This window comes from Peromyscus maniculatus, chromosome 12, assembly GCF_049852395.1.
Source record: "Peromyscus maniculatus bairdii isolate BWxNUB_F1_BW_parent chromosome 12, HU_Pman_BW_mat_3.1, whole genome shotgun sequence".
Classification (NCBI taxonomy): Eukaryota; Metazoa; Chordata; class Mammalia; order Rodentia; family Cricetidae; genus Peromyscus; species Peromyscus maniculatus.
This window is the reverse complement of record NC_134863.1, coordinates 50,575,395-50,591,324: the sequence shown is the minus strand read 5'-3', so window position 1 is coordinate 50,591,324 and position 15,930 is coordinate 50,575,395. Positions and strand designations below refer to the sequence as shown.

The 15,930-nt window shown below is 37.7% G+C and overlaps 1 protein-coding gene across 1 annotated transcript in view; it reads left to right on the top strand.

Moving 5' to 3' along the window:
* The window catches only part of Epha6 (EPH receptor A6), a 921,293-nt gene that overhangs the window by 165,534 nt on the left and 739,829 nt on the right, over nt 1-15,930 (top strand). Inside the window, exon 3 of the mRNA XM_006981610.4 lies at nt 1,040-1,703. Coding sequence (XP_006981672.1) covers nt 1,040-1,703 — 664 coding nt within the window. The remainder of the gene's footprint in view (nt 1-1,039; nt 1,704-15,930) is intronic.

Here is a 15,930-nt window from a genome sequence, read left to right as displayed (position 1 = left end):
TAGTCTATTTGGCTGTTGACTGATGGTCTTTTTGCTAATAACTGTTAATTATAGAGTCAAACCATCCCATCCTCCATTTGCTCAGCCTGCTTTCTTATAGAAACCAGCACCACTAACCTAGTGTGGTACCACCCAATATGGAATGGACCCTCCCATATCAATCACTAAGAAAGTGCTCTGCAGTCTTAAATGGAGACATTTTCCATATTATGTTTCCCTCCTCCCCAATAACTATAGGTTGTGGAAAGCTGGCAGAAAACAAGCCAGCACAGAGGATATCTGCATCTATCTCAGAATGACCGTAGAGGCATTTAATTTTGTACTGTTTAATATACATCACTTTGTAGCAAATTATATATAAGGGTAGATTGGGAAAATCCACTGAACACTTTTCATGGTTCTTGTGATTTTGATCCAATAATGTATGCTACTTTAAATCCTTTTAGTAAGTCAACAAATATTTTTATTTATTTTTTTTATTCTGTTTATGTGTCTGTTTCTCTGTGAGCATGAGATGTGTCTGTTCTCTGTGAGCACTGGAGTTCAGATGCTCACAGAAGCCAGAGAAAGGAAGTCAGGTCACCGAGATATAATGACGGGTGGTTGTGAGGTGCCTGATGTGGGTGATGGGAACAAGTCCTGGATCCTCTCGGAGAGCAGTGTGTGTTCGTGCCTGCTGAGTCCTCACTCCAGCTCTCCCCCCAGAACTATTGTAACTACTTTGACATATATTTAAAACGCATATGCCTTCTAACAACCCTACAAAACAGGAAATGTTACCAATTCTATTCTACAGTTGAGGAAACTGGCAATCTTAAAGCTGTGTTTGTCATGTGATTAACGGAGAAAGCTTCCAGAAGAGTAGGTTCCATACTGTCGATCAAAGGGTCATGGTTAAAACGCTGCTTTGTTTCTTTGGACAGTTTCGTTGCATAATTTTAACTCAGTTTCTTTTGTTAGAACATTCTTGAACGTGAACATTTCTGTTAATGGCAGTGGTTTTATAATCATGTCACTGTTTTTCGTTTCCTTTGTGCAGTGGGATGCCATTACTGAAATGGATGAGCACAACAGGCCCATACATACGTACCAGGTATGCAACGTCATGGAACCAAACCAGAACAACTGGCTGCGGACTAATTGGATCTCTCGTGATGCTGCACAGAAAATTTATGTGGAAATGAAGTTCACACTGAGGGATTGTAACAGCATCCCGTGGGTCTTGGGAACTTGTAAAGAAACATTTAATCTGTATTATATAGAATCGGATGAATCCCATGGGACAAAATTCAAGCCAAGCCAATATGTAAAGATCGACACAATTGCCGCTGATGAGAGTTTTACTCAGATGGATTTGGGTGATCGAATCCTTAAACTCAACACTGAAATTCGTGAGGTGGGACCCATAGAAAGGAAAGGATTTTATTTGGCTTTTCAAGACATTGGAGCTTGCATAGCCCTGGTCTCAGTCCGTGTTTTCTACAAAAAATGTCCCTTCACTGTACGGAACTTGGCTATGTTTCCTGATACCATCCCAAGGGTTGATTCTTCCTCTTTGGTTGAAGTGCGGGGCTCATGTGTGAAGAGTGCTGAAGAGCGGGATACTCCTAAACTCTACTGTGGAGCTGACGGAGATTGGCTTGTTCCTCTTGGAAGGTGTATCTGCAGTACAGGATATGAAGAAATTGAGGGTTCTTGCCATGGTAAGATGCAAAAATACAAATAATTTATCCTGTATCTTAAATTGTTTTTTAAAAGTTTTTCAATGTGCTTCCTGATCATTTCTTATTGAAGAAATGTGGGGGCTGCTCTAACCTTTTGAAGGGTTCTTAAGTAGAAGAGAGAGGAATGAGGAAATACCAGAAAGAAAGACCCAGAAGATGAGAAGAAAGACAGAAACACATTATAGCTCCAGGAAGGCCTGGGTCGATATCCAACAGCCGTGTCCTTTATTGAAAAGGACTTTTTGTAATGTGCCAAGGGGAGAGGCAAAAGACATCCCTCTTGCAAGACCAAAACACACTGTCCAGCCAAGGGTAGACCCTTCCAAGCACCTGCTAAATATGCCCATGGCCAAATCATCTCCTTATGCAGCCCTGCTGGGTAAAGGTTCTCTGACCCTGAATAAGTTTTCACTGGGAAGCCTCTGTGGACTCCCACAAAGAAATTGACTTCTCTTAAGTATAAGAAAACATCTGATATATTGTTTTTTTTTCTTTCATATAGAAATGATATAGCCTATTCTCCTTTCATTTAAATCCTATGAATTCTGGGATTTACGTCATTTTTATGTAGAAAACCAATGCCAACCTCAGTGCACTACTGACCTTTGCTAGTACTAAGTAAGATTTTCACCTACATTAGATTTTTAATTTTAGTAAGGATTTTTAAAAGTAATTGTGAAAAATAATAGCATTGTAAAATGCATTTAAATTTAAAATTATAGCTTTCATATTCTTACTATGAGAGTGAAATAACTATAATTTAGAGATTATTTTTCTCTCACATGAGTCATCTTATGGAGACTTATTAATTAAATAAATATATACATTTAAAAATTTTACTTAACCTTCATAAAGAACATTTATTTCACTACATATAAATTGAAAATTTATATAATTCAATATATAAATACAGTGATCTCTTTGTACAGAGTGGTGTACTACAGATGTTCTGTTCTCAGTGGTAAGTTATTCATAGGAATTTTTTCCTCTAGCACCATATTATATTTAATTCACTTATACACTGGTGTTAAATTCATATTTGTTTAAAAAATGAAATACAGAAGGTAAAGAAAATTTTTTCTTATATATGCATATGTAAGCACATATATGTGTATAAATAGTAATAAAAGTGAGTGTTCACAGATTTAATCAGTAGGACACATGGGTTCTTGGTTACCACAAATTTCACTAAACCATTAAGTGATGGCCATATTTGCTGGTGAAAAACATTAATAGAGGTATGGGAAGTTTTCTATCTTTTGCATAAAGCATGAAATAGCCTTTATGATTTAATCACTAGGATATTTCATTCAAATTAATACAAAGTGTTAACCTAATGTTTTTGTTCACCTATATCAAGATTTTATAATGGAGTAAGTATAAATTATGAGTGATTCTAGAAGGAGGGATTATGAATTCATTTTGCCTTAGAGTATGCCATACATAATCATTAATTAACTATTTGAGAATTTGGAGAAAGCAAAAGAGTTCAGGATAAATATTATAAACCTAGCATCCATATGTATTTTTTATTTAAGATGCTTTCTATGTGAAAATTCACTTTTACATATTGCATAAACCTTCACTCATTGCTGGGCAGAGATAGTTTTAAATAAATGATAAATAGCATTAGTTTATTGGGTGGTAGCATATCTGTGTTTAGTGTTGTTAGCTTTACAATCCTTCATCTGGTCATGGAAGCAAAAGGGACTGTGTACTGTACAGACACTCTTCATTTCTAATAATGTATAGCAGAACGAGAAGAGTTAATCTTAGATTTTATAATCCTAGATCACTAACTAAAAATCCATTGACATAAAATAGTAGTCAAATCAATATAACGTACTCATGAAACTTCTAAATATATATGCTTCTCACTATAAGTAATAAACTTATTTTCAAACAAGTGGGAAACACAGTATATGTGAAGAAATTTAAAAATTTATGCTTTCCATTTTAAGCTATTCATTTGCTTGAATACTTTCAAGTTATTCTTCTCTTTCCTGCAATAATACATATTATTGATTCCATTCTCTGCCAAAACTTTATATCATAGCCAAACTTCTGAATTTTTCATAATAAATGTCAAAGTATTCAAATGTATATGAATAAACTTACTCATGAACTTAATATACTTATATGAATAAAATGCACACTTCAAACTATAATTTGACTACACATCTAGGGAGGGGAAAAGAAAAGCATTATCGACATTTGACTTTGTTGGTTTAGTCTATTCTGAGAAAATAATCATTAGAAAACATTGATACTTGTTATTTTTGAATATGTATTCTTTTAGTCACTCTAGTTGATGACAAAGAACTAAGTATGCTATATATTTCTTCGAGACAAAGCAATACAAAACATATGGCTGGCCACATCAGTGACTTAGTATATCTCTGTAGTAGATAAGCCTAAGACAGAAGAAGCAGAGCTTGTAATGTGACCTTCTGGTTGCTTGACCAGAGTTGGAATATGTAAGATCATCTCTTCCTTCCCAGAGTTATTCTCTAGGTGGCCTCTTAAGATTTCAGAAATTATTGGATGAGATTTCCAGCACAACAGTTAGGGTGTTTGGCCATCCTATCACCAGAGTAAGTCAGTTCGGGCTTTCTCTCCACCATTGCCAGTAGTCTATTGTGGAGGTATCTTTGTGGATTTCTGGGGACCTCTCTAGCACTTTGCTTCTTCCTATTCCCACGTGGTCTTCGTTTATAATGATCTCTTATTCCTTGTTCTTCCTCTCTGTTTTTGATTCAGCTGGGATCTCCTGCTCCCCTAAGCTCTCTTTTCCTCAAAACTTGCCCTTCATTACCCCCACTCATGTCCAGATTGTTTATGTAGATCTTATGCATTTCTCTGTCATTGGGCGATCCCTGTGTCTTTCTTAGGGTCCTGTTTTCTAGGTAGCTTCCCTGGAGTTGTGAGTAGCAGTCTAGTCATCTTTGTATTACATCTAGTATCCTCCTATGAGTGAATACATAAAATGTTTGTCTTTCTGAGTCTGGGTTACCTCACTCAGGATGATTTTTTCTAGATCCATCCATTTGCCTGCAAACCTCATGATGTCATTGTTTTTCTCTGCTGAGTAGTATTCCATTGTGTATATGTACCACATTTTATTTATCCATTCTTCAGTTGAAGGGCATCTAGGCTGTTTCCAGGTTCTAGCTATTACAAACAATGCTGATATGAACATAGCTGAGCAAGTGCCCCTGTGGTATGATTGAGCATTTTTTGGGTATATGCCCAAGAGTGGTATAGCTGGGTCTTGGGGGAGATTGATTCCCAATTTTCTAAGAAAGCACCAAATTGATTTCCAAAGTGGCAGGTGTAGCTCCAGGAGTTCAATTGGCGAGAAAGAGGAGGGATTGTATGAACGAGAATTGTTGAGACCAAGATTGGAAAAAGCACAGGGACAAATAGCCAAACGAATGGAAACACATGAACTATGAACCAATAGCTGAGGAGCCCCCAACTAGATCAGGCCCTCTGGATAAGTGAGACAGTTGATTAGCTTGAATTGTTTGGGAGACCCCAGGCAGTGGAACTGGGACCTGTCCTTACTGCATGAGCTGGCTGTTTGGAACCTGGGGCTTATGCAGGGACACTTTGCTCAGCCTGGGAGGAGGGGACTGGACCTGCCTGAACTGAATCTACCAGGTTGAACTGAATCCCCAGAGGAGTCCTTGCCCTGGAGGAGATGGGAATGAGGTGTGGACTGGAGGGAAGGTGGGGTGGGGGAGGGATGGGGGAGGACAAGGGAATCTATGGCTGATATGTAAAATTAAATTAAATTATAAAATAAAAAAAATTTAAAAATGGGGGAAAAAAAGATTTCAGAAGTTAGCTTAAGCTTTCCTACAACATAGTAGGACCAGAAAGGAACGGCAAACAAAACAGGGAAGAAAATAAAAGGTTTAGGGTTTTTCATGTGTCATGGGTTTAAAAGTGTGGAGGAGGGGACCTGTGAGGGAGTAAATGGCTGATACTGTGTTGACGGAGGGCTACTGCTGTGATTCTGAATCTCATTCCATTCTGTTTCCCTCTGATTAATGTCCTTCCTTCCACAATCCCGTGCTCCCATTTTATGGCATCATGCTGAAGCCCAACACAGCTTCATCTAAGCCTATTTCAGATGAGAGCAAAAGTGCTCTCTTTGAAGCTCCCCCAATTTGAAAGATATGTGGTTTCAATTTTTGTTTTTAACCAACAAAACACAGGAATTAGAATACTGAAAAGTTTTTAAAATTCTAAAAGATGGAATCTAAAAGAATGGAATTCTGTCGTAATGATGAACTCGTCTATATGTCAGCATGCCATAAATTAGAGGCTGAGTTTATCCTCTTCGTAAAGCCCAGGCCTGTGTCTGGCTCTCAGCAGCTACTGGCTTCAGCCACTGTTCTCAAAGTGCTTTACATTGAGTCATTCTCCTATAGAACTAGTGAGTTTAGTTTGAACAGCCCTTTCAAACTTTCCTCATTTGATCAATACTAAGAAATGTTTTTTCTCGCCACCAAATTATCAAAGACCATCCTCATCAATTGTTCTTCAGTTTGTATCATGGATTGACCTTTTCTTAGGCCCAACAGCAGTTTCCTTGGCACTTTCCAAAACTCCGCTCCCTGTCTTTGCTATCCTATTCTGGGACCATAATCTATTCGATCCCCAAGTGCCCTGGTTATTGTTTATTGTCAACTCGACCCAAAGTTAATAGATTAACTTTGGATGAGGGCCCTCAACTGAAGGATTGTCTCAGCACTCAACCCGAGTCAACTGTTATAGGATATTGTAATTATTTTTAATTGTTATTGGGGGTCCAACACATTGTGGGTAACACCATCCCTAGGCAAGTGGTCATGAACTGTGACATCCTTTCTCATGTATATACCATGTATATATGCCTTACAGATCAAGGGGTCCTTTTGAGGCACACAAAATACTAGCATGGTGAGATCCTTTGATACTAGTATAGTGGTTTATAGTCAGCAACCTCTTTCACAAATAGCTTGGTCGATGTCTGATAATACTCTTAAGATGAAGACAATAGATGCTGAGCAAGCCTGTAATCAGTGTTCCTCCATAGGTTCTGCTTGAGTTTCTACCATGATGTCTCTCAGTGATGCATTGTGATGTGGGAAAATAAGCCAAATAATTGCTTCCCTCCTTTAAGTTGGCTTTTATAAGAATGTTTTGTCAAAGCAATAGAAGAACAAACCAGGACACAAAGCAAATGTCATTGCAGTTTTTGACTTGACGTCATGGGAGTCCCTTATATTCTCTAAATGTTTTTGTAGGTCTGTTGAAAGTGACTATTCACGACAGCATTCAAAGAGCCTCACGATTTGGCCTTCTTTTGCTTTTTAACCTTGACAAATTTTACCTGCTCTTCTGGTTCACTGGCTTTGAACAATGTGTGTGTTCCACATGTCTCTTAATGTTTTTCATGTTTTAATCTAAGGGCTTGGCTCCTTTATTTGGTTACTTTTTCTATACTTGAATTACTTTAATCATTTCTGATAAAACATAATTGTTTATGTTTTGGTTTTCACAAAATTAATTCCCTTCCTTTCTTTTGTGCTATAGTTTGTAATAATTATGAATATATCTGTTTCATCAAGGCTGTCAGATGAAAGAACGGTATTAAAAAAATCACCTGTGCAATAAAGTATAAGAAATGGATTTCTTCGAGTGATCACAAGGCAGTGAGAAAGTAATGCAGGAAGAGTAAAGCCCATCCATATTGTTAAATGTTTCTCATTATCTATCAGTGCTTTATATCTGTAAGTATCTGGAAAATACTGGCATCCTTCATTTTACTAATGATAATATGAAAGCATTGGAAACATATTTTTTCTTGGGTACATACTTTTATTGGGAACGTTTTGCCTGGGATTGCAGAAGAGCTGCTAACACTATATAGAGAACTGAAGTCCAGCTCTTTCTCTGCTTGGCCTTTGAGAGACAGTTAACTATTTTTAAGCTTTGCTTAAAAAAAACTTGAGAATTGGGGTCTAGCATACAGCAAACACAAAATAAGGTAACTTAGAGTAATCATTCCATATGTGTCTGTCACAAAGGGATGCAAGGTTTCCTTTGCACATTTTTGGTCCTTGTTGATAAATTTAAGAATTTGATGAGATTTTGGAATTTGAGAGACTAAACAACAGTCCATGCAAATCTGAACTCTTAGTAACTGCCAGAAAGAAGGAAGCAGAAGGCAAAATAAAAATTATTATTTTTGTGTTAAAAGTCAAGGAAACAGGTAGGCATGATAACAGAAGCCTGTAAGCAGTTTCATTGGCTGGGGGTACTGTAAGGGAGCATAGTTCCAGAGACTATTAGAGCAAGGAGGTTTTGTAGTGTGTCCAAAGGTTTTGTAGTAGTCCATCCAAAGATAGGAAATAGAAAGTGAAAGAAAGGAAAAACTTTGCTTCCTGAGTGCTAATGCAGTGCTTTAGTTAGTGTCCCAGTTGTTGGGATGAAACACCATGACCAAAAACAAATTGGGGAGGAAAGGGTTTATTTCATTCAATTCCATGTGACAGTTCATCATCAAAAGCAGTGAGGGAAGGAACTCATACAGGGCAGAAACTTGGAGGGAGGAGCTGATGCAGAGGCCAGTGCTGCTTACTGGCTTGCTCCCCATGGCTTGCTCAGCCTGCTTTCTCATAGAAACCAGGACCACCAGTTGATGACTGGCACCACCCATAGTGGGTTGGGCCCTCCCTCATCAATCACTAATTAAAAAACTGTCTTCCAGCCAGATCTTATGGAGGCATTTTCTCAGTTGAGCCTTCCTCCTATCTGATGACTCTAGCTTATGTTAATTGACATAAAACTAGCTAGTACACACAGAAAGCAGAAGAGCTTAGTGGTGATGGAGCAAGCGACTGAGTTTTATGAGTCTTCTGAGACTCTGGGTTTGTAAGTTCCTATGTCATCAAGAAAACAGTTTTCTTTCTTTCTTTCTTTCTTTCTTTCTTTCTTTCTTTCTTTCTTTCTTTCTTTCTTTCTTTCTTTCTTTCTTTTGCTGTTTTCAAGTATATCATAATACTTTTTGTCTTCTGGCTTTAGACCCTTTCTTCGGTTGGAAAATACATTATTCTCTGTTATCTCTGGGGTCTCAGTCCTTGTTTAGACAAAGGAAGCACCTATTGTCTTCATCTTAAGAGTATTATCATACATTGACCAAGCTATTTGTGAAAGAGGTTGATGACTATCAACCACAATACTAATATCAAAAGGATCTCCCCATGCTAGTATTTTGTGCCTCAAAAGGACCCCTTGATATGTGAGGCACCTGATATATACATCAGAAATTATGTCACAGGCTTTGGATAATCCAACTTATACTAGAGAAACTTGACATATATATTTGTAGGTCCTAAATGGTGCCTCGGAAGGAGCTGACTTTAAATGGCTCTTTTTGTTCCTTAACATCCATCATAGCATCACCTGTCAAATCCAAACCTTCAAAATCCACTGACTGATACATATTTACTTGAACTTGAATAGTTTAATATGAGATTGTATTCTAAAAGATCGATTACTGAGTTGTGAATTTCCCATTCCTTTTCCATAATATTGTTAACATAGACCTATGTCCAAATTCTAAGAACAAAAATGAGAAATACATTCTGATTCCTGCTGTATCAATCAAATAAACAGAAACATTAAGTGTAAATTCTAAATTTTAAAACCAAATACAAATACTTTAAATTACTCTGCTCATAACAAATCAGCTTTTTCCCCTAAATACCAACTTATTTTCCATAACCATTAAGCATTTTCCTAAATGAAACTGTCAGGCTAGAATACCGTTGCTGACATAATTTTAATTGTTTTAATTTATTCTACTCAATGACATTATTTTTAAGGGTCTGAATAAAATATTGTTGGCTTTTAAAGTACTAATTTACATCAAATTGCCTTTTATTTCATCTATCTAAGACATTATAACATTGTAAGAAATAACTGAAACCAATTAGCATGCAAATTTGAATGCAAGTTTTGTTCTTTTGTATGTTCTGCAGTGACATGAATCCCCAATAAGCTCCTCATGAACATTAATTTAGAATAAACCTTATTAACATAGTGATGTTAGTGTTGGATTGTACACCTGCTGCAAGAAGTGATGCCTGGAGGTATCACATGATATAATTCAACCAATTTCATTTGACAGTGGAAATTAATTTCTGAAATGAGACTAAACTTGTTATATTTTGTACTTTTTTTTCCAGTTAACATGCACAGTATTAGATATCTGTATGCATTGCCTAAGAAAGTGTGTTTTAGCGTGGGAGATGGTGGCATTCACCTTTAATCCCAGCACTCAGGAGGCAGAGGCATCTGGATCTCTGTGAGTTCAAGGCCAGCCTGGGCTACATACAGAGTGAGTTCCAGGAAAGGCACAAAACTACACAGAGAAACTCTGTCTCAAAACAAAGAAACAAACAAAAAGAGTATGTTTTAGGTAATCTACTTCCCTACTCATCTCTTCATCTTCCTATACTCCCCTATCCTCCCTACACCATCCTGCACCCCCTTACACTGTCCTGCTCACCCTTACACTTTCCTGCACTCGCTTACAATGTCCTTTTCCCCCTTACACCGTCCTGCACCTCCTTATATTGTCCTGTACCCCCTTACACTGTCCTGCACCTCCTTACACTGTCCTGCACCCCCTTACACTGTCCTGCACCCCCTTACACCGTCCTGTACCCCCTTACACCGTCCTGCACCCCCTTACACCGTCCTGTACCCCCTTACACCGTCCTGTACCCCCTTACACCGTCCTGCACCTCCTTACACTGTCCTGCACCTCCTTACACCGTCCTGTACCCCCTTACACCGTCCTGCACCCCCTTACACCGTCCTGCACCTCCTTACACTGTCCTGTACCCCCTTACACCGTCCTGCACCTCCTTACACTGTCCTGTTCCCCCTTACACCATCCTGTACCCCCTTATACTGTCCTGCACCCCCTTACACTGTCCTGTACCCCTTACACTGTCCTGTACCCCTTACACTGTCCTGCACCCCTTACACTGTCCTGCACCCCTTACACCGTCCTGTACCCCCTTACACCGTCCTGTACCCCCTTACACCGTCCTGTACCCCCTTACACCGTCCTGTACCCCCTTACACCGTCCTGCACCCCCTTACACCGTCCTGTACCCCCTTACACCGTCCTGTACCCCCTTACACCGTCCTGTACCCCCTTACACCGTCCTGTACCCCCTTACACCGTCCTGCACCTCCTTACACCGTCCTGCACCCCTTACACTGTCCTGCACCCCTTACACTGTCCTGCACCCCCTTACACTGTCCTGCATCCCTTACACTGTCCTGTACCCCCTTACACTGTCCTGCACCCCACTTCACTGTCCTGCACCCCACTTCACTGTCCTGCACCCCCTTACACTGTCCTGCACCCCCTTACACTGTCCTGCACCCCCGCACCCCCTTATACTGTTCTGCACCCCTTACACTGTCCTGTACCTCCTTACACTGTCCTGTACCTCCTTACACTGTCCTGCACCCCTTATACTGTCCTGCACCCCCTTACACTGTCCTGAACCCCTTTGTAGCCTCTACTCAGCCTTCTTTCCATTTCTATATCACATATGTTCTTTTGCCCTCCCTTTCTTTCATAGTACCTCTTTTTAACCCTTTTGCTCTCTGCTCTACTATTTCAGGCTCTACTCAACTTTATACTCACTAAGACACATACAGATACACATTACAAGCAAAGGTTCGCATATGAGAATGAATTGTGCTTTTTGTCTTTCTGAGTTTGAGCCACCCCTCTTAATGTCACACTTCCACAGACTACCTGATTGCTGAGATTTTCATAAATTTTCTTAGAGCTGAATAAAATCTCATTGTGCGTATGTAACTGAAATGTGTGTTATTAATGTGCAGTATTCCTTTCCCCCTAGAAAGATGCTCTTCTTAATGTTTCCTCTGAGGCTTCTTTGACATTCAGGAGGGAAGAAGGGTGGCCATTCTCAGACCATTGCATAATTGTTCACAGAGGTGAATGGGATAAGCGAGGCCCTTAGTGACAAAGCTATTGATCTAGACTCCCGAAGAGAGATGTTATTAAGGCCTCATGGCACAGCCTCTTCTGCAGTTCAGAAACATTTATGCTTTGAGCTTATGATCTTCTGTCCAATCATGTTATCATAGATGGCTGTGAAAGCAGAGAGCATAAAGAAATTCTAGGCACAAGGATTTTCTGGCATTAAACAAGGGAGTTTGAGGATATGATGAAAAGCTAGAAGGTGAAGTTGGTATCTGACAGAAAAAGGGCAGGCTTATTGGCCCAGACAGTATTTTCTACTTTGAAAGGTTCTCACACACTATATATAAACTCTGGCAATATAAAATTTTGATTCCAAACAAAGCCATTTTTCCTTGAAGACATCCAAGGCTTTCATGTGGCTTGAGAAGAATATGAAATCAAGAAGCCTGAGTCTAAAAATAGAATGAATTATTTCCGAGCAAGACAGAATAACGTTGAGTAATTATAGTTAGTTCATTGCCACAGTCTTTAAAATAAGTTAAATGATAAGTTGGCTTAAATTTAAAACATATAGGAAGTTGTTTAAATCGTGTTTAACATCAATTTTAATTTTGATTTTAGAACACTGGCTTCAAGTTACATATTAAATTTCTACAGAATAAATGTTTAATGTTTTAATACATGTGTTTTCAGAAGAATATAAATTTATTCCATGTCTCTGCTCTCTTTTCAAACAGCAAGTTCAAATTACCTCTTCCATTTGGAATATTGTCTGAAGTTTAATCTAATACTTATGCCAAAAATGCTAAAAGTTTATTGGGTCAACAGTTAGACATAGCAGATAGCCAAGTAATCTTTTTGCTTTTCTATGATTTTCTCCTTTCTTCTGGGAGTAAATATTCTTTTCATCAGGTATTTCTTATAGAACTCTTTTTGAAAAGTGCAGGAGCTGTTACATTCCCTATTTAGTGAGAATTTAAATTTTTCTTTAAGGGCTTAGAAAAAAAATTGGCTCAGTGATTAAGAGCACTTGTTGCTTTTCCAGAGGTCCTACATTCAGTTCTCAGTCCACAAATGGTGGTTCACAACTGTCTGTAACTGCAGTTTTCAGGAATTTGATGCCCTCTTGTGGATTCTTATGGGACTGGATAGCACTGGTGTACATACATACATACAGGCAAACAATACATATAAAAATATTTTATTTTTATTATAAAAGATGCAGTTCAGTGACTAGCATGGATGAAGTCTTGAATTCAATTTACAGCACACACAACTTAATGACCATATATACACACAATTTTTTATGATGGCTTCCCTTTGCAAGGTTTATTTTGGCACAGAATATTATGTGGCCATTATTTTTTAAGTACTTTGAAGATAGAATTTCCTTGTCTCTGAATATCTTGTTGCCCGTGGCTGATTAAGGAACCTCTTAATTGTCGTTATGCTCAGTGAATTATCTATTATTATAAACCATAATTTTGGTTTTGTTTCATGGCAATGTGACAAAATATATATTTTCTTTCTTCTGCTCATCAGAGAGTAAGAAAGTGAGAGAGGAGTGTTTATTCCTATAGTTCCAGAAGTGTTCTTAGATGTTCATGAGAGACAGTCTATCTATTGGATTTATCTTTTAAACACCATTTTGAATATTTCAGATTCACCACTGACCTCAAGTCATGATTTTCTGCTTTTGAATATACTTATTTAAGAATTTATCTCACCTATTGAGATATTAACTATTTCTTTCATTTTTGAGATTATGATAAAACCGTGTCATTTCCACTTTTCCTTACTCCAAACCCTTACATGTCTCTTCGCACTCAAATTCATGGCCTCTTTCTTCATTAATTATTGATACATGCATCTATATATTGCCTGTTCCTTAATACAACCTGCTCGGTCTGTGTTAAGTGTATAATGTCATTTGTGTGTATGTTTTAAGAGCTGGACATTAAGTGTTGGATAACCAAAATGTGTGTTCTTCCTAGGGAAGACTGTTTATCCAGCATTCCTTGGTTGGTGTGTGTGTGTGTGTGTGTGTGTGTGTGTGTGTGTGTGTGTGTGTGTGTGTTTTGGGGGGGGGTGTTTTATTTTGTTTTGTTTTAAAGGACTTCCCCTTATCCACTTCAGCATGACCATAGCTGTTACCCTTGCTCAGATCATGTTTAGTCATCTTACCATAACTTTTAGTTACATCTTCTCATTATCACTATATTTATTGTTTCATTTCTATTTACTTTATTTTAGATTTTTTTCCTTTTCAGTCCTAGTAAGTTCTCTTACTCCATATAGACTTTTAGGTCACATCTGAATTTACTCAGAAATATAAACCAATCCCATTAGCATGGTGGCAATGTTTCTAGGCATGTGTCCATTGGAAATACAGCTTTTATGTTCATTTTCCTGAGAAAAAATGGAATGTGTTTTCTATTTTCTTGATTTTTTTAAATTTTCATTTGATTCAGAACTTTTTGACTTGCACCAACCCAGTTCCTTCGGAGCAGAAATCAAAGTAGTGTTCCCTGGTGACAGGAAACACTGACTTAAGGATCCAGATTCCTTGTACTTAAGGATTTATATGTGTAGAATGAGTCTTGCCTGTGTTCAGCTGAGATTTTTAAGAGGCACATATCAATCTTAATTCATATTGAACAAATTGAATGATATATGGTACATACAGAATGGATGAAAATGAGAGTGTATATATGACCACTAATGCTATAAATGGAACTGGGTGTTGTTAAAAGTTGTCCATAGCTTAGTGGTCACCTTTCAACAAAAATATTCTACCACATATGGGGAAGTTCAAAGTTCCTGGAGAAATTATCATCTCAGCCATAGTCTATAGCCTTCCCACTAAGTTAACACACTTTTGTCTAACAAGGAAAATCCTTCCATGGCATTTAAGTAAATTTTGATGTTCTATGAGCCACAAGTTAAACAACAAGCAAACTATTTCTAAAACAATATGTACAATGAGTAAATAAATATAAAATTACCATCAAGAAGTGGGGAAAAACACATGTTCTCTCATATTTGAATGCTAAGGTAAATCAATCTATGCAATGGTGATTACTAGAAAGTTAAAAGAGTGAGAGAGAACTAATAATGGGATCTTGGAGCACAAAAGGATAATTAAATAGTAAGTTCCAGTGTTTATTGCACAATAAGGCAACTATCATTCACAGTTATTGGTCATATATATTTATGAAAAGATATAAGCCTAAATAAATAATTAACTAAAATGATAGATAATGAAAGACTTGGTTGCTCCTTAGCAATGGCAAGCAGAGTCTTCCTAGGCAAGTATTGTCAGTGTCCCTTAAAAAATGGTCATTTATTCAATGATATATTTTTATCCATCTTCCTCTATGGCCCATGAATCTTAGGTCTATGAATTTCTTTTACCATCCATAATCATTTCTGAATCAGTATAGGTAGCTGAATAGACATTACATATAGGTACCCTGTTTATTGGTTATCTATTTTGAAAATTCCAGAATTATTTTATAACTATAAACTCATTTACAACAGACTGCTGATATGTTGGCAGTAAGATCAGAGAAGTCAGAGGATTCTCATGATCTATTTTCAACTTCCTGTGTCAGAAACTACACACAAGGCCATACCCAACTTTCTTTCTCTTAGACAGCTTTAAGTTTATCCTGTTCCTTTTTTTTTAACTTCATGTTCTATAGTCATAAGTCTCCTCTAACTTAGGATGCCTACACCGAGGTCGTATATTTAACAAAAGGGTTGAATAGAAACAATGATTGAAGGTTTTTGTTTGTTGTTTCTGTTTTTAATTTGATTGTCTTTTTGTTGCTTTTTTGAGGCAATTTATGTGTCTTAATTCATATAAAAATGTCATGGTCTTGGTCTGTTTTCCATGTTATTGCAGGGCCCAGTTCATCAATAAGATTTTTATATATACCATAATTTCCGTCTGTTTCGCCTTCTATTAAGACGAAACAAGACCTTCCGTCCACCAACTGCTGAACTTAACTCATGTTAACTCTTTCTTTTGACATGTACTATATTGTATAAATGTAAATTATTTAACATTTGAAGTATCATGTGGCCAGAGAGATAAGTTGGTGACTATGAGCCCCTGCTGCTCTTACATAAGAACCAGGTTGGTACCCAGCACCCACCTGGCAGCTAACAGCT